The sequence below is a fragment of the Oncorhynchus kisutch genome, linkage group LG5, assembly GCF_002021735.2.
Source record: "Oncorhynchus kisutch isolate 150728-3 linkage group LG5, Okis_V2, whole genome shotgun sequence".
Lineage (NCBI taxonomy): Eukaryota > Metazoa > Chordata > Actinopteri > Salmoniformes > Salmonidae > Oncorhynchus > Oncorhynchus kisutch.
Window position 1 is genome coordinate 48,153,453 of NC_034178.2, and position 26,804 is coordinate 48,180,256.

General features: G+C 43.2%; 1 protein-coding gene across 3 annotated transcripts in view; it reads right to left on the reverse strand.

Annotated features, from left to right (window-relative positions):
- Positions 1–26,804, reverse strand: part of LOC109891574 (sodium-coupled neutral amino acid transporter 3-like) — a 77,026-nt gene that overhangs the window by 29,161 nt on the left and 21,061 nt on the right. Inside the window, exons 1-7 of one of the 3 annotated variants that reach the window (XM_031825234.1) lie at positions 15,531–15,699; positions 12,684–13,179; positions 11,595–11,679; positions 11,330–11,445; positions 4,411–4,484; positions 2,144–2,236; positions 1,160–1,241 (exon numbers count right to left, since the gene is read on the reverse strand). In XM_031825234.1, coding sequence (XP_031681094.1) covers positions 1,160–1,241; positions 2,144–2,236; positions 4,411–4,484; positions 11,330–11,445; positions 11,595–11,679; positions 12,684–12,847 — 614 coding nt within the window. In that variant the 5' untranslated portion in view covers positions 12,848–13,179; positions 15,531–15,699. Of the gene's footprint in view, positions 1–1,159; positions 1,242–2,143; positions 2,237–4,410; positions 4,485–11,329; positions 11,446–11,594; positions 11,680–11,898; positions 11,932–12,683; positions 13,180–15,530; positions 15,700–26,804 lie in introns of those variants that run through there. The other 2 variants (XM_031825232.1, XM_031825233.1) reach the window with 2 other exon arrangements.

A 26,804-nucleotide genomic window follows, 5' to 3' on the forward strand; every position in this document is an offset into this window, starting at 1 on the left:
CAGTTTTAATGATGCCAAAGACACGACAACACATAGAATCCACTGGATTACTAATACTAACCAAATCCACCACATCTGAGACAGTGGAGGAGGTTCATCTCATATTTTCTCTATGACAACATCTGTATTCTAGAGTTGTAACCTGTGAGAGTGGTCCATTTGTTGTGCTGTCAGTGTCAAGCTGCCCCACCTACACCCCAGCCAACCATCTTGCCATGTGACACAGTCACACATCATCACAGAGACGGGCAGAGGGGACTGACCTTCTGAACCACACAGAACACACAAACACACACTCACGCATGCATACACACACCACAGCAATTCCAGACACAAACATCAACCACAAAATACTCACACAAACAAACTCTCAATCCATATACAGTATCAACACTCCAGGCAAAGAGCAGACATCTAACAGCCTGGTTGGTAAAACACACACACACAGCCTTGGGCGCTGATTGATCTATGGCTCATTCTGTGGAAAGCTCACAGACACACAATGTCATTCAGACTGAGAATATGAGGCGTTCTGTGTAGCTGTAAAACACTTCCTGGACATCATTCAGTTCAGTCAGCATCATAAACACACTGACAGCTGGCCATAACACAAGCCAGGTAGGCACCATATACTAGAGTATAGACAGTGCATAGAGGCTGCTACAGTATACTCAGTCTGTTTCAGGGTAAAGACCATTGTCTTTGTGCTATCAGGTAACCTGCTCTAGTCTACATAGTGTTATCCTCTGGTTTACGTTTCAGCCGTGGAGCCTGGCTGTGTAATGATGTGTGTCTGTATCAGCGTGGCCAGGCTGCCCTCTTCTCCCAGGGTTGTTCTCACACACAGCTGTTCTCAGGCCAGCTGCTTGGCATGGGGCATGGTGACAAAAAGAGCTGCAGACCTGTCAGTGCCAGTAACACTGGCTCAACCTGAGAGGAGGTTTCCCCTGTGGTGGTTTAACACTGGCTCAGGATCACTGGAGGAATTCACATTGGATCATATCTCCTTCTGCTGAACTTTAATGCCCATCCATCCAACTGGATGAAAACACATGCAGCCACCTTCCCCTCCCTGCCTGATACATTAAGAACTGTTTCAGAACAGTGGCCCTCTATGTTACTGTTGTAATATGTAAAGAACATGCTTTATGTTACTCACCCTGATGGCTTGTCGACCCCCAGGAAGGCCTGGATGACCAGAGGGAACTCATACTTCACGATGTACAGGTAACTGGACATGGCTGTAGGAGGGACACACAGAGAGACACAGCTATTAGTAATAGTATCACACACATGTATACTGTATACAGACATACACACACATGCACACACTCACACGTATACACATGCAGTATACACACGCAGTACACACACAGTATATACACACACACACTTAATCCTTGTGCAGGCTGTGCATATTATCCTGGACAACAAATATTACAAAATACAAGAGAGACAATCATATTCCAGAAAATCTAAATATATCTTAAAACACACACTGACACACACACTAATCCCTTTTATCCCTTTCGTATTGAATACTTTGATGTTGTGCTGATATATCCTCTTGAGAAAACAATAGATAACATAACTAAAACAGTGAATTCAGTATCTCTGGTAATCTCTGTGTAGCACAGGTTAACATGGTGACAAGAAAGCAAAATGAAGTTCTTGCTATGAGATATCACAGGCATAGAAAGTAGATTTCTCCTCAATGAAGTAGAGAGAGCTAGAAAGTTGAGTATCTGCCAGGCATGCAGAGATGCGTGTCACCACCTGGGTGTCAGAAGGGAGGGAAGGAGAAAAGTAGTTGACTGTCATCCGCATAGCAATGATGGAAGAGACCATGTGAGGATATGACGGAGCCGAGTGACTTGGTGTATAAGAGGAGAGGGCCTAGATTACTGCCCGGTCTTTCCTCCATCCCCTCACACAGACTCAGAATCTCCTCACCTTCCCTATACACACATCAGGGAGAGAGAACAGAAGAACAGCAGGAATGGAGAGATGCAGAAATAGAAAGGGGCATTACTAATAGAGCCAGGCGCTCAGGGGTACCCACTGACAAGGTCATATGATGATGATTGTGATAACACATCCCCAGAGTGTGTGTGTGTGTGTGTGTGTGTGACAGAGCCATCACCTCCGATGTTCTGCAGTGTGATGGCGATGCCGGCAGCCATCTTGCCTGGCGTTCCAAATGCCCTTTGGCCCAGCTGCTCATAAGCCCGGATACCTGAGGCACAGTCATAAAACACATTCACATACAGAACTGTACTGTGGCGTAGAGCATGTTGGGCACTGGGGAGGGGGATGTGAATTCCTAGTGATCAGTCTAACTAAGCATATGTTGATTTTTTTGCAGAAATGCCTTCTTGAACATGTACACTTTCACGTGTATTAGTAACAAACTTGTATGTCATCTGTAAATGCAAATACAATTGTTAAATTACGAGCCTAGTTGGTTTAACCATGGAAAAAAACAGGAACCTTCCTGATAGCCATGATTAGCTGAGATAATGGATGGGCTGGACATGCTGAGAGATGAGTTCTGATTGGTCTGCCATGTCGCAGGCTGCTCAGTATGTGTAGATAATCTTTGCTACCGTTTTTATAATTTTATTGTTATAGCCATAGAGAATTGCAAAAGTATTGCTATTGCTCTCAACAACATTTCCGCCCTGAATTTAGCAGGTGCAAGATATGTGGGAAAAGGTTGTAATGGATTACTTTCTGGAGGACGATTTTGCCATGCTGACCCTCTCTGACCCTGAAACTGATTCTGACGCTGAGGAACTTAAAAACATTTTCATTGAACCAGACATTGTAGAGTCTTCTGATGACAATGATTGGGAAGAAACTGGGATCAACAGTCTTGTTGTCATGGAAGAAGTTGACTGAGTTTGGAAATCAGTGGAATGCCTGGTGGAAGCAGAGCATGAGAACAATGTGAAGAAAACTCTGACGTTTGATTACGGAGGGAGTTGAAAAGAGAACACAGAAGGCTGTTGTATAAAACACCTGTCTTCCAGATTACATCTGTAAACTAAGGGCAACCATGGCATCCATGACAGAGAGAGATCTAAAGATCTGATGATTCTTATGGCATTGCACACAGTCGGTGTGAACTGGAGTGACTTGACTCAATGGCCCAAGCAAGCTGTACAAACAAAACGTAAATGACAGAGAACTTCTTACTTAGTGAAAGGGGTTCCAGTCTACCGTGAAGCATTCCATGTATATGGGTAAGAGTCTAGCTACATTTTCACATATGATACATATCAAATGTTGTCAAAGTTGTTTTCATTGCAAGTTAAAGCATAATGTTAGCTAACTAGATAACGTTAGGTGGCTGGCTAGCAAGCAAGCTACGTGTATGACCTACGTAGTAATATTATTCATATCTCAGAAATCTGTTTGCATTGCTAGTTATAGCCTACTATTAGCTAGCTAGCTGACATTGAACCTACAGATGTTGGTTAGCTTTTGCTACCTGCAGATTCATACTACATCCTTTCATGCATGGTAGCTAGCTATGACAATCTATTTGTATTGTTATACTGTATGGGTTGGGATTATGGTTTATTGTTTAGCTAGCTTGCTAGCTACATGTCTAAACAAAAGACTCCACTTCGCCAAATGATTACATGACCCATCAATGTAGCCAGATGTGTCTCGGGGTGATATGGCCTATTGTATTTCTTGAACATGTGAACAGGTCTAGCAATAGAGACCCATCGACTTAGCTACAGTAGATGTGGCTGGGGGTGGTTATAGCCTTTCGTTTACCATAAACAGTAATGTGAAGAGCAACATCACCTGCACCAAAGTCAGATTAGAATATAGGCCAAGGACTAGATAAAGTATATTTCTACCTGCTGTTTTTCCTAATTGTGGACTACTACTTTCACCACTTTTAGTCTTGAAATCTTTGGTTGTTAACTACATTACCTTACTCACTCTGTTTAGCACATGGCCTCACATGTGAATCCTTAAAAAGATGGGTGGGCCTAAGGCTTAAGAGGGTGTGAACAATGCTAAACGGGTGTAAACAAAGAAGAGCTCTCTAGTAGGTGTACCAAAACATTTAAGGACCATTTTCTCAAAAGTGGGGTTACAGGTTTATCAACTTTCAAATCAGCATTACTTTCCCATTCTTCCTTAACTACAATGTATGATATAACATTTTGAAGCTCTGAGTCTGTACTTTTATCCAATGTAAAAAACACAATTTAAAACTTAGGAAATAAGACCAAAAAGAGATGGTGGGTCACATATGCTAAAGAGAAGAGGCAGGCTGTGAGGCTATGGGATGTTAACATGACATTAGTCTTCCTGACAGGGGCTGTAGGGCTTGACTGGTGTATGGTCCCCAACAAAAGTCCTGCTCATGGTCTGAAGACTACATACCCACAATGCCAGATGACTTGAGTAGCAAGTGGATGGAGTAAGATGAGAGGACAGCCACTACTGTCAGGAGCACCCTGCAGAGTAGAGAGGAGAGAGCTTCATCATCATCCTCCTGTCATCAACACCATCATTGTCATAATCACAGGGACTTTTCCGTCATTGAAATCCTTGGGCCGCCTAAGCAATTTTTCAGGTTGCCTAAATACATTTTCGGGATGGAAAAACACTTTTAGTGTTAACTTAAATGACTAAAACAAGATATAAAATATGTAGAAAAGATAATGGACCTATTTTTTTTTTTAAATAATATAATCTTTGAGAACTAACAATCTGCAAAATGAAAGCTAGACAGTCAGGGAGAATTTGAAATTCCCAAAACAATTAATTTAGCAGTATATATTTAACAGAGAAGAGCCATGGCAAAATGCATAGAATTGCAGGAAATTTGCTTTAAAACTGCAAATGTTCTCTTACTGTGGCAGAATATGTAAAATTGCATGGAAATTAAAACTGCAACAACAAACAAAAAAAAATTGCTGCATAGCAAAATGTGTAGAATTGCAGGAAATTCGCTATAAACTTCACTAATTTCTCACAGCTCCATGGAGAACATTTTCTCTAAAATTCAGCTACGCTGAGGGGGAGAATACCATGCCCCACTGCCACGCCCCACTGCCAGGCCCCACTGCCACGCCACCCACCTAACCTCCTTTATTATCCAGAAAAAACCCTGTTATCATCATCATTATCATATTCACCATCATCCTCCTCAACACCATCATCACCATCACCATCATCCTCCTTAACACCATTGTCATATGATCATCATCAAAATCATTATTATGAATGATCATCATCATTATTATCATCATCATCAACCTCATCCTCAACACCATCATTGTCATAATGATCATTATCACCATCTTCCTCATCCTTATTGAACTTGATATCCCAGCACATTCTGGTGCAGTATGACTGTAACAGCTGTCCTAATCCATGGCTCTCAGATAACATTCATCCATGTAAACCATTGATTCAGCTGGGTGTTCAGCTGGGTGTTGGGTTATAGGGTCTTGAGTCTTGGGTTATGGGGTGCATTCATAAACAGCAACCCACTGACTAGGTTCACCCAGGGTTAGCCTCATACAGAGCCTCAGCCTTACAGAGCATCAGTCTCACTGGCTGCATTAACTACAAATATCTCCACCATTCCCCCACCACGAGAAACAACCACAAGGACATTAGGGGCGTTATTTAGAGGTGGAAATATTTACAAAGCAAAGCTGACATTGACATTAAGCTGAGGAAAAACCTCAGAGTTAACGAAGAGGAAAAGTAAAACACTCTCTGGTCCAAGATCTCCCAAAATACTGCTGCATGCCCCAGCGGCCAACATCTGGCCGAACAGACCAATCTGATCTCCTACTCCTCCTCTCTCCAACTTTAACTTTTTTTTCTTTCACATTTCTTTCAAATTGTTACTCTTGGCAACTGGAACTGGGCTTGTGTCGGAGAGGCAAAGCACGTCTTTCACCTCAAATTCAACTATGTTCCGTTTCACATTGTTCTGTGTCCCGGGCAGCGTAGTGGAAGAATGCTGCAGGGCTGATTTGTGGTGGAGGAGAAGTTATCTGGGAACAGTGTGACAGACTGGCAGACTGGCAAACGGAGACAGACAGACAGACAAACTGCATTCCCGCCAGGGCTGGTGCCAGGGCCCGGCTGAGACCTCTGTGTGTGCCAACTATAATCTGAAATGTTAGACCACTACAAAGGGGCAAAAAAGCTACATGGGTTGAATGGGTCAGTGCACAGCTACCTCCCCAATACAGCCTCTGAAAACCCTCTTTGTTCAGCTAAAGCCCACATGACACAACAGTCAGGCCCAGAGCCCTCTGCCGGCCTCAGCTCCAGCCCCTTTCCTTCCAGAAAACACAGAAATCTCCTTACAGTAATCCCACTGCTGGGCACCAGCAGCGGCTATAGGCTACTGGTCCCATGAACCCCCTGGCCCTACACTCATACATAGGCATGAACGGTGTCAGATGTGAGTTAACTGCCTGTTCAGGGGCAGAACGACAGCTCGACATAGACTGACAGCCCTTGTCAGCTCGGGGGTTTGAACTTGCAACCTTCCGGTTACTAGTCCAATGCTCTAAACACTAGGCTACCCTGCCGCCCCAGGGCCATACCAATAGTGGGTGATTGGAATGCTTGTCAGTGCTGTAATGCTCCATTGGACAGAGTAGGTGTTACAGTAGGTGAGGTCAAAGGAAAGGGTAGGATAGGATAAAGTACTGGAGGGATTGGATGCTAGTCTGGGTACCAGTCTGTTTAGCTCTCTGTTTAGCTCATTCCACTCCTTGCCACTCCTGTCATGATAAGCTGATCTTTGGCATATCACATGGAATACAAGGAGTGGGATGTTAGCTAAACCAACTGGTACCCGGGCTAATGGGATGCCACAGTGTTAATGTGATGTTAGTTTGGTGTGTTGTTGAGTTTCCCTTTGTTTTTCTGTGTTCAGAGAAGCGTGTGCAGCTGCTATGTAGGTCTGTTGTCCCCCTTGGGAATGAGCAGCTAAGATTCAGACTGACAACGTACGCTGGCAGAAAGAATTGAGAGGAGAGAGAGGTGCACCCTGGAGGCTGGAGCACAGCACACAGTGGTCCACTGAAAAGTTGCTTGACTGGCTGTCCCCCTCCCGAGTCCCTCTACATCAGGATTGGGAAACATTAATGAGGGTGGAGGCCACAAAAAATATGAAGTCATCATGAGGGGCAGCAGTTGCTCGCAGGTCTGCGACCATGATTACAAATGTAGATAGCTGGCTGCTAGATTAAGTTTCGAAAAGGAAAAAAAATGCCGACAAGGGCTAATTGAGTGATTATCAGTGACTGATATAACAAGAGAAAAACTGCTGATGCAAAACCATATTTAGAAATTGCACCTTGTGTATTCTACTACTCTAGCTTGCAACAGTAAGTTAAGACCCTAAATGAGTTTCCTGTGCAACATAAAACTAAACACGCTTCACACACTGTTTATGTGAAATGTACAGATGTAGGATCTTCAAATTGATCCGAGGGCCTTCAAAAGAAGGGCCGCCGGCCTCCCATCCCTGCTCTACAGTACATGTTTCTCTCCCTCTCGCTACATCTGTGATACCAGTCAATATGGCTGCTTGAGAGCATAATGATTTGAGGCACGTGGATCTAAGTCATTTGTAGTAGATACATACATTCATACTGTAAATGCACACTGGTAATTGCTACACTGTGCGTCACTGTGGTTCTATTACAGGTGTAGGATCGACATTTGATCACTCTTTTGTTTCAAACTTGTAGTGTATTTGAGTTTTAAAAAGGTTCTAAAGTTTGTAATTTCCACTTTGACATGTCAGACTTGATTTGCCATAACAAAAAAATGTATCAACCGTAAAGAAAACTCCATGAATTATAATCCACGTAATAATTCAGATTTCCTGTTGCAGCAAGACTATTTTCCCACTATAGCAAAGTGGCTCAAATGAAGATCCTACATCTGTACATTTCACATGAACAGTGAAGCATGTTTAATTTTAGGTTGCACAGGAGCAGTTAAGGTTGTATATACTGTAAGTCAGGTGACACAGACAGACAAACAGACAGTGTAGTAACCAGGGTTCAGCTGGTCCAAATCAGTCCAGACCAGACAGAAGACAGGTTGAGAAACCACAGTTACACCAACCAGCTCAAAATAAATAGCTGTTTTCAGTGTGGAAAAAACTCCTCTAGAAATGTCTCTAGCCAGAAAGCTTGGATACAGTCTTTTGGATAATATTTATGTCGGTCATGGTTGTCTTAAATAGTATCAACGCTTCATTTTAGTCACAGTTGGTAAGAAATGTGGGCATGCTGCCAATAAGACAAACACATACTACCTCTAGTTAGGAAATAAAAGATTGTGTGTCACCCTACCTACAATTCCACTGACTCTAAAACCTGTGCTACTGCTAGTATACAGTCAATGGATTTGGCATTACTACACACATCCAAAACATTACTTTACCTCTAGCAGTGCTGGAAAAAGAACCCAATTGTCATACTTGAGTAAAAGTAAAGATCCACCACATTTTTGTAATTTAGCAGACAGTCTTATCCAGAGCAACTTAAAGTAGGGAGTGCATACATTTTCACACTGGTCCCCCATTGGAATCAAACCCACAACTCTGGCATTGCAAGTGCTATGCTCTACCAACTGAGCCACATAGTATTCTACATGACCAAAGGTATGTGGACACCTGCTTGTCGAACATCTCATTCCAAAATCATGCGCATTCATATGTAGTTGGTCCCCCTTTTGCTGCTATAACAGCCTCCACTCTTAAGGGAAGGATTTCCACTAGATGTTGGAACATTGCTGAGTAGACTTGCTTCCATTCAGCCACGAGAGCTTTAGTGAGGTCATGCACTGATGTTGGGTGATTAGGCCTGGCTCGCAGTCGGCGTTCCAATTCAACCCAAAGGTGTTCGATAGGGTTGAGGTCAGGGCTCTGTGCAGGGCAAGTTCTTCCACACCGATCTCAGCAAAACATTTCTGGATGGACCTTGCTTTGTGCACGGGGGCATTGTCATGCTGAAACAAGAAAGGGCCTTCCCCAAACTATTGCCACAAAGTTGGAAGCATCTATAATGTCATTGTATGCTGTAGTGTTAAACATTTCCCTCGTTGGAACGAAGGGTCCTAGCACAAAACATGAAAAACAGCTCCAGACCATTATTCCTCCTACGCAAAACTTTAGAGTTGGCACTATGCAGGTAGCATTCTCCTGGTTAGTCTGTCGGACTGCAAGAGAGTGAAGCGTGATTCATCAATCCAGAGAACGTGTTTCCACTGCTCCAGCATCCAATGGCGGGGAGCCTTACACCACTCCAGCTGATGCTTGGCATTACGCATGGTGATCTTAGGCTTGTGTGCAGCTGCTCGGCCATGGAAACCCATTTCATGAAGCGCCCCATAAACAGTTCCTGTGATGATGTTGCTTCCAGAGGCAGTTTGGAACTCGGTAGTGAGTGTTGCAACCAAGGCCAGATTATTTTTACGGGCTACATGCTTCAGCACTCCGCAGTCCCGATCAGTGAGCTTGTGTGGCCTATAACTTCACGGCTGAACCATTGTTGCCCCTAGATATATCCATTTCACAATAACAGCACTTACAGTTGACTGAGGCAGCTCTAGCAGGGCAGAAATTTGATGAACTGACTTGTTGGAACGGTGGCATCCTATGACTGTGCCACGTTGAAAGTCACTGAGCTCTTAAGTAAGGCCATTCAACTGACAATGTTTGTCTATGGAGATTGCATGGCTGTGTGCTCGATTTTATACACCTGTCAGCAACGGGTGTGGCTGAAATAGCCAAATCCACTAATTTGAAGGGCTATCCACATACATTGTATATTTAATGTACCTTCATAGAAAATGACTGAAGTATGTGAATACTGAATGTGTATGAGTAAAAGTCACCCAGTACAATACTTGAGTAAAAGTCTAAACTTATTTGGTTTTAGATATACTTAAATATCAAAAGTAAATGTAATGCAAAAATATACAGTACTTAAGGTTTAAAAGTAAAAGTATAAATCATTTCAAAATGCTTATATTAAGCCAACCAGATGGCACAATTTGTATTTTATTTTCTATTTTCTGTAAAATGTATGGAGTAAAAAGTACATTATTTTCTTGAAGAATGTAGTGAACGAAAAGTAAAGTACAGATACCCCAAAAAACAACTTAAGTATTTTTACTTAAGTACTTTACACCACTGACCTCTAGGTAGAAAGCTATTGTATTGTAATCCTATCTAAGGTCACTTGGTAAACAAATCCCTGGGGCTAGGAGAGTTTTCTAATAAATGCAGCATGATAAAGTCTTACATGGAACAAGACTTAACAATCCAGATCCCATGGCCTCTGCCAGCTTGTACCCTAGCTGCTGGGGTTAGGAGGTGTGATGGTAATAGGAGGATGACAAGAGTGGGTGCTAAACCCACAAACGCATTACATAACCCCTGCATGACTAATCTGACAGCTGTTAAACTAAGCTCTCTGTGACTCGTCCTGACAGCAGATGCCACCACAGCCCAGATTATTCTCCCTAGCTGGCATGGCAGACCCCAGAGAACACACTCATGCACATTCAGTATTCACACATTCAATCACAGCACAAGATAGGACATGCAGATGCAAGCACATTGAGGTTATTTCCAGCATCCATCATTGTAATTGCATTGGTTTAACACAGCAGCACAACGCTGCTATTAGCATATTAATGAGACTTCTCCACGCGGCCCCATTACATTTCATTATTCCACACAACGCTCGAAATCCCTATTAATCTCAATGCAGATGTGTATCATGTAACACAAGGTTTTACGCACCACCAGCGTGTCACTGCTGTAGTTAAGATAGCTATCACAGTAATGATTAATGATGCCGTATTTGCCTTTTATCTAGTGACTAGTGAGTTTTCCACCTGGTTAATTGCCTTTAAATAATTACAGGGCTATTTCTGTCCAGGGACGAGCTCCATTCAGAGGGAATAAATGGAATGCAATTAAATCAGAGGAACATTTGTGGCTAATGTGCACATGTACATACATAAATCCATGTACATACATTTACATTACCAATTGATCTTATCATTCATCATATAGAACTGTTGGTCATCTACAGTGCCTTGCGAAAGTATTTGGCCCCCTTGAACTTTGCGACCTTTTGCCACATTTCAGGCTTCAAACATAAAGATATAAAACTGTATTTTTTTGTGAAGAATCAACAACAAGTGGGACACAATCATGAATTCATTCATACATCCATTCATTCATTAATCCATCCATCCATCCATTAATTAATTAATTAATCCATCCATGTTGACTCACAGGAATAGAACGACCCCTGTGTTGGCCATGGCATACGACAATCCCAGAATTCCACTTCCCATGATGGCGTTGCCCAAGTTGAACACTGACATTCCAAAAGAGGTTTTCCCCTCAAACTAATTCCATGGAGAAACACATAGAGGTGAACACGCTTGTTAGCACAATGCTTACAACAATCAAAGTTGCTTTACAGAAGAGAATGAACACGTTACAGATTCATCTGAACCATCCACTGGGGTGAAAGCAGCCTATAGGTTCCACTTACATCTGTGAAGCGTGTGGTCTTTTTGTCCTCCATGTTAGACAGGAACTCCTGACTCTCTGCGAGGTTGGCCTCTGGATCCTCACTTCTGTGGGGATTCATGGGAATAAAGCACAGTCATAAGAACATGAAGCAAGAACAATGTTATAAAACCCAAGGACGCTCTCTGAGAGAATATTCGAATCACATAGGATAACATTAAACTGCTATAGGAGTCTGGGGCTGGTCTGTCCTTATCACAACTCATTATTGTAATGGTGAGAAACAGTACACTGAAACATATCCCTTCCTTGTCAATGTCACATACCTGACATTTTGGGCACTATTGGGAACAATTTCCCTACAAAGTGCCGTAGAGAAAGACGTTCCATCATCCAATGAAAGCACAAAGAGAAAAAACAACAAACACACCCTCAGAAAATGACACAGTCTGGGTAAACGCATGTATTCCACTACTTAAGGGCGCATGGGGAGACACTGTACATGTTAAACAGTTGACGTAATTTCCTGTGACTAAGGGCCAGGTCTGTTCCGTGCTGATAGAGGTGACCTCATGATTAGTAGGGCAAAGGAACGCAGGCTCTGACGCTAGGTAGTACTAGGTACGCATTCCACACACATATCCAAGGTAGTTAACAAAGAGTAGTGTTGTTGTTGTTGTGGGGTGTGTGAAGGGAGACATGTGACACTCTCAGAGAGTAGTAGGTCACAGCCGTAGCCTGCCCACAGGACTAGGCAGCCAGTAGCAGAGCTCACCTTACCTCTCTGACACGATAAGGCTCAGTGATGGAATACATCACATTCAACACTAAAAGTTTCATTCTCGACCAACGTAATATATTGCCTAATACCTAGTACCTGAGTGTATACTTTTTTTTTGCTGAAAAGGTTCCTCTTGTCTGCTATTGTGTATCTAATCTTGTCCACCAGCCGTCTCTCTCTCTGTCAAACATGAAATGCGAAAGCAATTGAGCCTGGGGATGAGGTTATCTTCTATCTGAAAGAGTGTTTACTGTACTTTTAGAGATGAAAAGCCTGTGTATTCTTTAGTATGTTTGCAGTCTGCTATCTTGTACCTGAGTGTATACTTACTGCTCTGTGGTGTCTCCTGGTGGTGTTTTGGCTGCTGCTGTGGTTTCCTCCCCTGTCTCATGGCCTTTCCCATTGGGAATAGAGTTCATCTCTGCTGGTGCTGGAGCTGATACTGGCACTGCAGGAGCAGGTTCCACGCTTTCAGCTGTTTTATCTTCACTCATCTTTGCTCCAATGTATGTGTGGGTGTGTAAGTGTTTGTGTGTAAATGTGTGTGTGTGCGTGTTTGTGTGTAAATGTGTGTGTGTGTGTGTGTGTAAGTGTTTGTGTGTCTGTGTAAGTGTGTGTGCTGGTGCATGTGTGTGTAAGTGTTTGTGTGTAAATGTGTGTGTGTGCGTGTTTGTGTGTAAATGTGTGTGTGTGTGTGTGTGTAAGTGTTTGTGTGTCTGTGTAAGTGTGTGTGCTGGTGCATGTGTGTGTAAGTGTTTGTGTGTGTAAGTGTTTGTGTGTGCCGTGGCTGACGTCCTCTTTTCTTTTCCTCTTTTCCTTCAGGAGTCTGTGACAGAATAGACACATGGCAGTTAGACTACAACTGATGAATAAATCATGTTCATAATCACTGGAATATTACAAACAGTTCATTAAATGCAGATAAGCTTGCTTATCTTGCAAAGCCATCTATCTGGGGATACAAATTGTACAACTTGAGTACAAATCTATTACAATAATACATTCAGCGATGCTTAACGACTAATACTGCATACAATCAGGCAGGTGGACGTTTATTGGGATGAGTCTTGTCCTAGAGGCAGAACTGAGAGATTTCCGATAGATATGCCAGCAGCAAAGTCAATATTGGCCGCATTGTAAAAATTCATGAAAACTAAAATATGCCGTTTGGGCTTAATTTAAGGTTTGGGTTAGGCATTTGGGTTAGCAGTGTGGTTAGGGTTAAGGTTTAGAGCTATGTTTAAAATCTGATTTTATGACTGTGGTTGTGCCTGCTAGTGACCACTCTGCAGAGCTCCCTTAACAATGACTTGGCCTAAGAGGCAGATAAATGAGGCCTGTTCTTGGCAGATATAATGAGACTGTCTGTCTTCCTGGTAGGCCCCAGGTGAACGTGCAGACCAGCTGGCTGGATGCTTTACGGACATATTCAATCTCTCCATATCCCAGTCTGTTGTCCCCACTTGCTTCAAGTTGTCCATCATTGTTCCTGTACCTAAGAAAGCGAAGTTAACTGAACTAAATGACTATCGCCCCGTAGAACTCACTTCTGTCATCATGAAGTGCTTTGAGAGGCTAGTTAAGAACCATATCACCTCCGCCCTAGACCAGGGATGGGCGACTGGTGATCCGGCCTGCGTCCCTTATATAGGCTTGAGGATACATTTCCAAAGACAGAACAAAACTAAATCTGGGTCTCAACTTACTCTTAAGAGTTAGAATAGTAGAATACACAAGGTGCAATTTCGACATTTGGTTGTGCATCAGCAGTTTTTCTCTTGTAATGTCAGTCACTGTTATGTCAGTCACTGTTATGTCAGTCACTGTTATGTCAGTCACTGTTATGTCAGTCACTGTTATGTCAGTCACTGTTATGTCAGTCACTGTTATGTCAGTCACTGTTATGTCAGTCACTGTTATGTCAGTCACTGTTATGTCAGTCACTGAACATGTCAGCAATTTTTTTTTAGATTGGTATGTTAGTTGGTATTTTAGACTAGCAACCAGCTATCTAATAATATCGTAATCATGGTTGAATTACTGACCATGGGTCCCCCATTGATTTTGTTCGTCAGTCTCACTCAGATATCACGTTAAAAACAGCAAACATTTCTCTCCATCCTCTGGCAAAATGTGTAGAATTGCAGGAAATTTGCTGTAAAACGGCAACATTTTCTCTACAGCCCATGGCAAAATGTGTAAAATTGCAGGAAATTAATTCTAAAGCATAACATGTTTTGCTCACAGATGGGGGAAACTAAATTTCACTTAGGGCTCCCAAAAGGCTCTGTTTGGGTGTGGATGTGGGTATGCCCCCATGATGAGTTCTGATTTTTTGGTGTTTCCCACCCCCATCAAAGTTGCCCATCCCTGCCCTAGACCAACTACAATTCGTGTACCGCCCCAAAAGATCCACGGATGATGCAATCACCATCGCACTGAACACTGTGTTGTATTGCTAGGTATTACTGCACTGTAGGAGCTAGAAACACAAGCATTTCGCTGCACGTGCAATAACAGCTGTATATGTGTCTAAACGGCCAATATAATTGTATTTTATTTAGTTATAAAGCACTTTCTAAGAACTGGAGGAGTTGACAAACACTTTCTATTGTCAGCTTGTCAAGCGTAAGATAAAAGCACCAGCCGTCATCATTGAAGTCAGAAAACTAAGTTGATAAACAACATTTGTTTCTGAGGAGAATCTCCGGCATTATTTAGTTGTCAGCTGACAGGTATTTCCCTCTATACTGCTTATGAGAGGAAAGGCCCCAGTTAGCTGTGACACTCCAGGCTTTGTGAGGGATGGTCCGGGCCCCTTTGTGAGGGGCTCCTGTATCCTAGGTCCCCTACTGTGGTGTATAAGAAGAGCTGCTGGTGTACAGGCCCTGAAAGGCCCCTGAAAGGCTCCTGTGACATGTCTCCCTGTTCCTGTCAACCTCGGCTCCCTGGCTGTCCCTGAAAGCCCCCACAACTAATTTCCCCATTAGCTATGCAGCGTAAACAGGGGTAAAGGGCAGATGGAGTAGGGGGACAAGGTGGCACACACACAGTGCAAATCACAGAAGGAGGAGATGAAAGGTAGGAGAACCAGTTACGACCAGCTTAGAACCAGTTCTGGACCTAATTTCTTTTGTTATAGCTTGCCATTTCTTTCTTTAATCAGGAAGGTCTTACCGTAGCGGCAGTGCTCGCTCTCTCTCAGTGCTCCAGCCCTCTTCACTGACCCTGGTCCCCTCAGATGACTCTTGCTCCCGCCACCCCCACTTCGGCCCTGCCCGCTTTTCAAAAGTACCTTTTTGTAAAATTATTTTAGCACATCAAACAGAGGGAGATGTATAAACCCAGGGTCTCCATCGAGCAGCAGCCCCTCATGGCCTGTGTTACTGTGTCACCGGCCTCCACCAACCACATTGGGCTTCTGTCTCTCTGGCTACTGCGGGGCAACGTGGTCAGCTAGCAAAACATGGCACACAATGGCGCATGTTGTGTGGTTTCCTGGGAATGGGCTGGAGAACAGTGGCGCTATTGTGCCAGGCATCATTATACCACCGGCGCCCCCTTGGCTGCAGCTCCCTGGGCCACTCGATGGGCTGAAAAGTTAATTCATTGCACCCTAATTGAAAAGACGGCACCTTGAATTAGACAGCTGCCAGGGTCCCATGATCACGCACATGTGTGGCAGGGGTCCGGAAGGAGACAGGCAGGGGGTGGTGCCACACACACTAGGACCCCATCACCAGTGAGGAGTCTCTCTGTCACTCAAACAGCCCACCATTCATAGACAGACTGGGCACTCAGAGGAGGACCTGCAGCTAAACTGACGTGTGATTGGCTGGCTGGAACACAGTGGGATCTCTGGGATGACGTCACAGGGTGGAGCTTCTCCACAACTTAGCTGATTGGGCAGAATCACATCTCAGAGAAACATTGTATGAATGAACTTCCTTCAGCTAACTGGTGTGAAAACACAAACAGTGTGTTTTCATTCAGCAAGAATGCCTGGCAAATAGCTACCCACAGACACAGGGAATATAGCACGAATACAGTTTGTTTGAAAACTTAGTTGATTGTTCCTCTAAGTCCCTGAGAACCACTGAAGATGAAAGAGAATGGCAATGAAGAAGAGGATGCTTACAATGGGGAATGTAGGACAGTCACCATGTTATGTAAGCAGCAAGGATACACACAGATCTCCATGTGAAGGACTAGGAGACTTCCCACCAGCGTGTTACATACACTATTAAATATAGTATGAAACATGAGAGAAAAGGTTGTGTATTGATGAGAAGAGGTCTATCCAGGTCCAGTCAAGTAGCGATGAGATCATTCACATCCTGAATAGCATATGGTATGATGCCATCCTCACATCCCCTCCATGCACAATTTAAAAAGCCTGCCTGCCCAGCCATTATCACTTAAATCTCAACACCTCACTTTCCCAGATTAGCCTCCTAAAAGTGTGTGTGAGCAGTTTGACAGGAATTGGATTGTTGGGAGAACGTCATGCAGGCTTACTCACCACCTTTAGGGAAGTGTACATGTGGCGTCAGGTAATTACACCATGAGCGTTTAATTAAATTCTGCATGCTGTTATTTTAAAGGTCTTTCCATCTATAAATAACTATTAATAGATAGGTTTATTTGCTCTGGCTCTGCATGCAGCATTATTATACACATGGAAAGGCTGACTAGAGAGAGAAGCAGTCATTTGGCAATCATCCCTATATTACTCCCTAAGCCAGTGGATGTTGTGGATGCAGTGGTTTTATAATCCGCCACTGTGTTCTGTTCTCTCAGGGTTTTATGTGTGTATTTGTTGGGTTGGGTCTCGGTTTTGTGTAGACGGAAGGCAGTGTCCCCAGGGGAAAGGAGCTTGTTCGGTAAGGGTGGGGGTTAGGGGTGGAGGAATGGCACTAGGGGCAGAATTATGCAAGAGCACATGTCACATTGTTACGCTTCAGTTTGGGAGAAAATCTATGTCCTCATTCCCTGTCTGATCTGTCAGACTTGCTGTTTATCCATGCCCTGCAGAGCCCCAATCCCCAAAAACCTCCTCAATTTGTCACCCTCCGACCAGCGTCTGTGCTGCTGGGCTTATGCTGCTCTGACGTAGGATGCACGGCTAAGAGACGTCATCCCAGGAGGGGGGTGTATGAGGGAAAGACATGTTTACAGCTGGCCCTGATCCACATAGCACATTTACCAACACTGATTACTTTTACTGCCATGTGTGTGTGTGTGTGTGTGTGTGTGTGTGTGTGTGTGTGTGTGTGTGTGTGTGTGTGTGTGTGTGTGTGTAGATGTGGAGGTGTCATGCCCATATTGTTTCTCTCTAACACTACTATACACCTACTAATTGTATGAAGTTGGCTTTAGCTAGCCCAGATTGGGAGCCTATCTCCCAACCTTGTAACTAGCTACCAAGAAGCCATTTCAGGCTATCAATGAAGTTACAGTTGCTAGCTGCAGGCAGGGAGAAAATAAAAGTGCCACTGCCACACTTTTTCTAACCCATGTGGCTACACACATTTAAATGTATTTTTTCCTTACAACCCATCAATTATAGCACTGTATTGTATTTGTGTGTGCGCGTATTTTGATGAACTGCTTAATCTTTTCCCTCGTGAGTTCCAAATATCTCTAATGGTCGCACCAGTGTGAGTTTTTTTACGCGCGTGAGTGTGAGGACAATTGTTGCGGACAATTTATGTTTGACGCTTAACTGAGCCAGAAAAACTTCTCTCTTCAATGAGAGCCCAAATCAAGACATGCTGTCTGCTAATTATCTATAAGCTATCTTTCAACTTGTAAATTTAGAATTATTTTCTAACAAGTTTAATTTTTGGACAACATTTTGAATTGAGGTGTGTTCTGCCACCCCATTAATTCACAAGAAGTGTGAGGACAATTGTTGCGGACAATTTATGTTTGACGCTTAACTGAGCCAGACAAACTTCTCTCTTCAATGAGAGCCCAAGCACATCCCCAGTGTTTCCCCAGATCAAATAAGCAGAGCACTTTTGCCCCTGGCACATTTTCCGGCTGGCGCCCGCATTGCCTTCATTGTTGTTTTCCTTACAAATAATAACTTTGGACATGGGTGCATTCCTATCAAAGTAAGTGCTTATTTTCTGGATATTGTGTGGTTGTTTCTACTGTAGTATACCATAGGTATGTATGGAGCATAATGTATTTACTGTTTTATTCACGTTTTCAAGTACTGGTGACAAATCATTCATTCCGATTCCTGCATTGGATTTTAACTTCTTGATGCACCCATCCCGTTAGCGGGATCATTTTCGTCAACATCCTCTGAATTGCAGAGCGCCAAATTCAAATTAAATTACTAAAAATATTTAATTTTCATGAAAAACACAGTGTAACGGTATTCGTTGTCGGAAGAAGAGGAATCATCGGACCAAAGCGCAGGGTGGTAAGTGTTCATACTTTTATTTCAACTGAACACTCAATAACAAAAATAACAAAGCGAATGAATGAAAACCGGAACAGTCCTGTCAGGTACAGAAACATAAAACAGAAAATAACTAGCCACAAAAACCCTGTGGGAAAAAGCTACCTAAGTATGGTTCCCAATCAGAGACAACGATAGACAGCTGTCCCTGATTGAGAACCATACCCGGACAAAACAAAGAAATACAAAAACATAGAAAAAGGAACATAGAATGCCCACCCAAATCACACCCTGACCAAACCAAAATAGAGACATAAAAAGCTCTAAGGTCAGGGCGTGACACACAGCTTAGCTTGTTGTTAATCCATCTGGGGTGTCAGATTTCAAAAAAGCTTTTCGGAGGAAGGATACCAAGCGTTTATGTAAGGACATCTCTCTCAGCAGACAAAACATTACAAACAGCTAGCAGCAAAGTAGATTGGTCATGAAAGTCAGAAAAGCAATAAAATGAATCGCTTACCTTTGATGATCTTTGGATGTTTGCACTCACGAGACTCCTAGTTATACAATAAATGTTCCTTTTGTTCCATAAAGATTTTTTTATATCCAAAATACCTAACAAACGTTTATGTCATCTGTAAATATGAACGCAGTTGTTAAATTACGAGCCTAGTTGGTTTAGCCATGGAAAAAGAAGGGAAACTTCCGCTAGCCATGATTGGTTGAGATAATGGTTGGCCTGGACATGCCGAGAGATGAGTGCTGATTGGTCTGCCATGCCTATAACATGAGCTGCTCAGATAATCCTTGCTGCTGTGGAATTTCACAAAATATAGCCTTGGAGAACTGCAAAAGTGTTGCTACTGCTCTCAACAACATTGCTACGATCATGCCATGCTGACTCTCTCTGACTCTGAAAATGAATCCGATGATGAGGAAATCCCTGACTTAGGTAAAAACATTTTAATTAGCCTCCCGGGTGGCGCAGTGGTTAAGGGCGCTGTACTGCAGCGCCAGCTATGCCACCAGAGACTCTGGGTTCGCGCCCAGGCTCTGTCGCAACCGGCCGCGACCGGGAGGTCCGTGGGGCGATGCACAATTGGACCAGCGTCATCCGGGTTAGGGAGGGCTTGGCCGGTAGGGATATCCTTGTCTCATTGCGCACTAGTGACTCCTGTGGCGGGCCGGGCGCAGTGCACGCTAACCAAGGTTGTCAGGTGCACAGTGTTTCTTCCGACACACTGGTGCGGCTGGCTTCCGGGTTGGATGCGCGCTGTGTTAAGAAGCAGTGCGGCTTGGTTGGGTTGTGTATCAGAGAATGCATGACTTTCAACCTTAGTCTCTCTACTACGATGCCTGTCTAGCACATGGAGATGGGTGGGGCTAAGGCTTAAGAGGGTGTGGGTGTGATGCTGAATGGGTTTGAACAAAGAAATGTAAAAACTGAACCAAACCACTTTAAGGGCCATTTCTCAAGAGTTTATCAACTTTTAAAGCAGCAATACTTTCCCATTGTTCCTCAACTACAGTTAAGTGATAATGCCAGAGAAGCCGGTGTTTGGAGAATATATTAGCACTGGTGTTGTTAGGTCCGAGAGGAGGTGCTCCAAACACCGGCTCCAAACACCGGCTTCGAGGGCATTATCACTTTTATACAACGGGTTACCAACATATTCAAAGGATTGACTTTTTTTTCATAAAAAAATGTTATTTTGATGAATTTATTCATACTATTTCATCCTTCCACAAGATATAGTCCCGACACTATTCGAAGGTTGCTACCCAAGCCGGCTGATCGTTCGTTCTATCGGTTCGGTTGCCAGAGACGCAACCCTGTCATTCAGTCTTTTTATTCTATATCTACGAACTGACTTTTTTTTCATAAAAAAATGTTATTTTGATGAATTTATTCATACTATTTCATCCTTCCACAAGATATAGTCCCGACACTATTCGAAGGTTGCTACCCAAGCCGGCTGATCGTTCGTTCTATCGGTTCGGTTGCCAGAGACGCAACCCTGTCATTCAGTCTTTTTATTCTATATCTATGGATCTATCTATTTTTATTCTATATCTATGGACGCGTCGTTCGTTCTAAATGTTATTGTCTAGCAATGTTCTTATTCCTTGCTTACTTGCTAGCTAGCCAACTACGGCTAACTTAGTCACGTCAAAAAGTGCAGCCAGAAAAACAGCAAAGTAGCTGCATTTGCATTTGTTTAAGCTGTTTTCAAGATACATTTATTTGGATGCATCCATAACAATGAGCTAATGAAGGGCGATTTTGTCTGGCATAGAAATTGTGCTCACTTGTCAGGACACTGTTGTTCAGAGGAGCTAGCCAAAAACACAGCTAACACAATATGTCACGCCCTGACCTTAGAGATCCTTATCTATTCTCTATGTTTGGTTAGGTTAGGGTGTGACTCCACACTCACCGAGCTAAAGTGGGTATCCAGCCAGGACGTGTTGTGGCAGCTCCACGCACCAGGCTTCCAGTAAGTCTCCTCAGTCCGGTGAGACCTGTTCCGGCTCCACGTACAAAGCCTCCAGTGATGATCCATGGCATGAAGCCTCCAGTGATGATCCATGGCCCGAAGCCTCCAGTGATGATCCATGTCCCGAAGCCTCCAGTGATGATCCATGTCCCGAAGCCTCCAGTGATGATCCATGTCCCGAAGCCTCCAGTGATGATCCATGTCCCGAAGCCTCCAGTGATGATCCATGTCCCGAAGCCTCCAGTGATGATCCATGTCCGGAGCCTCCAGCGACGGTCCCCAGTCCGGAGGCTCCAGTGACGGTCCCCAGTCCAGGGCCTCCAGCGACGGTCCCTAGTCCGGAGGCTCCAGTGACGGTCCCCAGTCCGGAGCCTCCAGCGACGGTCCCCAGTCAAGAGCTTGCAGCGACGATCTACGGTCCGGAGGTCCCGGCGTGACCTTAGAGATCCTGAGTCCAGCACCGGAGCCCCCACCGAGAGTAGATGCCCACACGGACCCTCCCATATAATTTCAGGTTTGCGGCTGGAGTCCGCACCATTGGGGGGGGGGGGGGGGGGGTACTGAGGGTACCGAGGGTGTGACTCGGGTGGGAAAATCTGTTTTCTATTTCTTTTTCTTTTTTTTCGAGTGTGGTTCTCAATCAGAGGCAGCTGTCTATCGTTGTCTCTGATTGGGGATCATAAATAAGTTGTGATTTTCTGTTTGGGTTTTGTGGGGTGTTATTTTCTGTTTAGTGTCTGTGCCTGACGGAACTGTTCGCTTTCGTTTTTGGATTTGTTATTTTTGTTTGACTGTTTGTGTCACGACTTCCGCCGAGGTTGGCTCTCCTGCCCGTTCAGGCGGTGCTCGGCGGTCGTCGTCACCGTCCTACTAGCCACTACCGATCCCTTTTCGTGTATCTGTTGGTTTTGTCTGATTGGTTTCACCTGTGTGTTGTTTAGTTAATTAGTGTCTGTATATAATGTAGGTTGTCCAACACTTGTTTTGAGCGGGATTGTTTATTTTGTCATTCGTTTTCGTCTGTCGGTGTTACTGTGTTTCTTATTCTCCGGTTAGTCTGTTATCCTGTGTTGGATAATTTCACCCTGTGTGTGTTTGGGTTGACCGTGTTTGTTTTGTTCACCGGAGAATAAACTTTATATCGCTATCTGCTCTCTGCGCCTGATTCCACCCACCTTGATTAGACGTGACAGTTTCTTGAAAATAAATATCATGAACACTTTCCACGCTGTGCTTTGGTCCACTCTTCCTTCCACTGACGATGAGAGCTGTTACACATTCATTTGAAACTGCAGCTGGAAAGACTGCAAACTAGCTGCACTTCGTTTCATTTGACATTTTTTCAATTTACCTTTCTTTGTATATATCCATAGAAATGATGGCAGCTGATTCATGATTTCGACTGGCTGAAAAACGCTGCCTGCCTGTCGGTCTCGTCCCGACACGTTCATTACCATGCCACAACTAATTTGAATGTTGAAACAATGTTGCAAATGTCGGCGAGACAGACAGCAAGGTTGATAAAAATTTCTGCTGTTGAAAACTAAATGTTAGTCTGAAAGAAATGTGATGTAATGTCTAGATGATTTTATAGTGGATATCAAGTTTATAAAGTGCCTGGCTGGGCTGATGAGACAACGTATTGCACAGTCAGATGGAACAGAGTAAATAGGCTTTTAACGTCCCAGATTTAGCCGGTGGTAACTTGTGGAAAAGACACCGGATGGAATGCGGTTTTAACCAATCAGCATTCAGGATTAGATCCACCCGTTGTATAATGTATAGCATTTTGAATATCTGTGTCTGTACATTTATCCAATATACAGTTGAAGTCGGAAGTTTACATAGACTTAGGTTGGAGTCATTAAAACTCGTTTTTCAACCACTCCACAAATTTCTTGTTAACAAACTATAGTTTTGGCAAGCTTCTGTTAGGCTAATTGACATCATTTGAGTCAATCGGAGGTGTACCTGTGGATGTTTTTCAAGGCCTACCTCAGTGCCTCTTTGCTTGACATCATGGGAAAATCAAAATAAATCAGCCAATACCTTAGAAAAAGAATTGTAGACTTCCAAGTCTGGTTCATCCTTGGGAGCAATTTCCAAATGCCTGAAGGTACCACACGTTCATCTGTACAAACAATAGTACGCAAGTATAAACACCAGGGGACCACGCAGCCGTCACACCGCTCAGGAAGGAGACGCATTCTTTCTCCTAGAGATGAACGTACTTTGGTGCGAAAAGTGCAAATCAATCCCAGAACAATCCCAGAACAACAGTAAAGGACCTTGTGAAGATGCTGGAGGAAACAGGTACAAAAGTATCTATATCCACAGTAAAATGAGTCCTATATCGACATAACCTGAAAGGCTGCTCAGTAAGGAAGAAGCCACTGCTACAAAACTGCCATAAAAAAGCCAGACTACGGTTTGCAACTGCACATGGGGACAAAGATCGTACTTTTTGGAGAAATGTCCTCTGGTCTGATGAAACTGTTTGGCCATAATGACCATCGTTATGTTTGGAGGAAAAAAGGGGAGGCTTGCAAGCCAAAGAACACCATCCCAACCGTGAAGCACAGGGGTGGGAGCATCATGTTGTGGGGGTGCTTTGCTGCTGCAGGAGGGTCTGGCGCACTTCACAAAATAGATGGCGTCATGAGGAAGGACAATTATGTGGATATATTGAAGCAACATCTCAAGACATCAGTCAGGAAGTTAAAGTTTGGTTTCAAATGGGTCTTCCAAATGGACAATGACCCCAAGCATACATCAAAAGTTGTGGCAAAATGGCTTAAGGACAACAAAGTCAAGGTATTGGAAAGTCCTGAACTCAATCCTAAAGGAAATTTGTGGGCTAAACTGAAAAAGTGTGTGCGAGCAAGGAGGCCTACAAACCTGACTCAGTTACACTAGCTCTGCCAGGAGGAATCGGACAAAATTCATCCAACTTATTGTGGAAAGCTTGTGGAAGGCTACCCAAAACATTTGACCCAAGTTAACCTCTCTAGGGTATGCTAGCGTCCCACCTCGTCAACAGCCAGTAAAACTGCAGGACGCCAAATTCAAAACAACAGAAATCTCATAACTAAAATTCCTCAAACATACAAGTATTTTACACCATTTTAAAGATACACTTGTTGTAAATCCAGCCACAGTGTCCGATTTCAAAAAGGCTTTACGACGAAAGCACACCAAACGATTATGTTAGGTCAGAGCCAAGTCACAGAAAAGCACAGGCATTTTTCCAGACAAATAGAGGAGTCACAAAAAGCAGAAATAGAGATCAAATTAATCACTAACCTTTGATGATCTTCATCAGATGACACTCATAGGACTTCATGTTACACAATACAGGTATGTTTTGTTCGGTAAAGTTCATATTTATATCCAAAAATATGAGTTTACATTGGCGCGTTATGTTCAGTAGTTCCAAAACATCCGGTGATTTTGCAGAGAGCCACATCAATTTACAGAAATACATCATTGCTAAAAGATACAACTGTTATGCATGGCATTTTAGATCCACTTTTCCTTAATGCAACCGCTGTGTCAGATTTTTTAAAAACTTTACGGAAAAAGCAAACCATGCAATAATCTGAGTACAGCGCTCAGACAACAAATCAAGCCAAACAGATATCCGCCATGTTGGAGTCAACAGAAGTCAGAAAAAGCATTATAAATATTCACTTACCTTTGATGATCTTCATCAGAATGCACTCCCAGGAATCCCAGGTCCACAATAACTGTTTGTTTTGTTCGATAATGTCCATCATTTATGTCCAAATACCTCCTCTTTGTTCGCGCGTTTAGCCCAGGATTCCAAATTCATGACGCAAGATCACGAAAAGTAAAAAGTTCCGTTACAGTCCATAGAAACATGTCAAACAATGTATAGAATCAATCTTTGGGATGTTTTTAACATAAATCTTCAATAATGTTCCAACCGGAGAATTCCTTTGTCTTCAGAAATGCAATGGAACGCAAGCTAACTCTCACGTGAACGAGCGTGGCCAGCACATGCCTCTCTGGCAGACCTCTGACTCATTCCCCTCTCATTCGCCCCCACTTCACAGTAGAAGCATCAAACAAGGTTCTAAAGACTGTTGACATCTAGTGGAAGCCTTAGGAAGTGCAATATGACCCCATAGACACTGTGTATTCGATAGGCCAAGAGTTGAAAAACTACAAACCTCAGATTTCTCACTTCCTGGTTGGATTTTTTTCTAAGAATTTTGCCTGCCATATGAGTTCTGTTATACACAGACATAATTCAAACAGTTTTAGAAACTTCAGAGTGTTTTCTATTCAAATCTACTAATTATATGCATATTCTAGCTTTTATGGCTGAGTAGCAGGCAGTTTAATTTGGGCTTTTCATCCAAAATTCCCAATGCTGCCCCCTACCCTAGAGAAGTTAAACAATTTAAAGGCAATGCTACCAAATATTAATTGAGTGTATGTAAACTTCTGACCCACTGTGAATGTGATGAAAGAAATAAAATCTGAAACAAATCATTCTCTACTATTATTCTGACATTTCACATTCTTAAAATAAAGTTGTGATTCAAACTGACCTAAGACAGGGAATTTTTACTAGGATTAAATGTCAGGGATTGTGAAAAACTGAGTTTAAATGTATTTGGCTAAGCTGTATGTAAACCTCCGACTTCAACTGTATTTATATATATATATATATATATATATACACATTTAAAAAAAATATATATATTTGAACATAAGACCAAAAACAGTTGGGGGGTCACATATACCCATTGATTCTTGAAGAGTATACCTTGTAAATGCCTCATGAGTTTAGTTCAACTGTCTAACCCCATCAGAACCCAAAATAGGAGCTTGTTTTACTTAATTGTTTGTAAACAATGTAATTGCAAGCAAACACTGTATAGCTTCAAAGCATGGTTAAAACTACAGTATTATTTTGATCTCATGGATGGTCCTTGCATCCATAGCCCTGTCTATGAATTTGAAAGTAGTTATTTTCTCCAGCCACATCCCTAAACTGTTTGCCCAAAAATAAAATCTCATATTGTGCCACTGAGGTATTTCATTTATCCCGTCTAGCTACCTGTCAAACTGAAATCCCCTGGGCCCTGAGTGACAACGTGTCCGACTAGAAAACATCTTCTCTCTCTAGCGGGCTGAATGTTCAGTGTGGAGAGATTTACAACAGATTAAGAGATTACACTTTTCCACAAAATGTCTCTTATGAGCTGCTAATAGACGTATCTCCCTGTGTGGCAGGCCATGTTTAAGAGGAAACCGTGGAGAGGAGAGTCTAGGGGCTTCTGACAGCCTGTCTATGTCTGTCCCTAGGATCACTAGAGCCACTCTCACTCATCAGATTTAACTTCCCATGCTTGTCACACACACACACTATGCTGCTAAAAATAGAATAGCCCCTCCATGTCACACACAGAGGCCTTTTGAGCAGCAGCAAAAGCAAGTGTGAATGGATGGATGGATGGGGATGGATGGGTGGATGTAGAGGACTCCTGGAATAACCCTGCTTGGTAA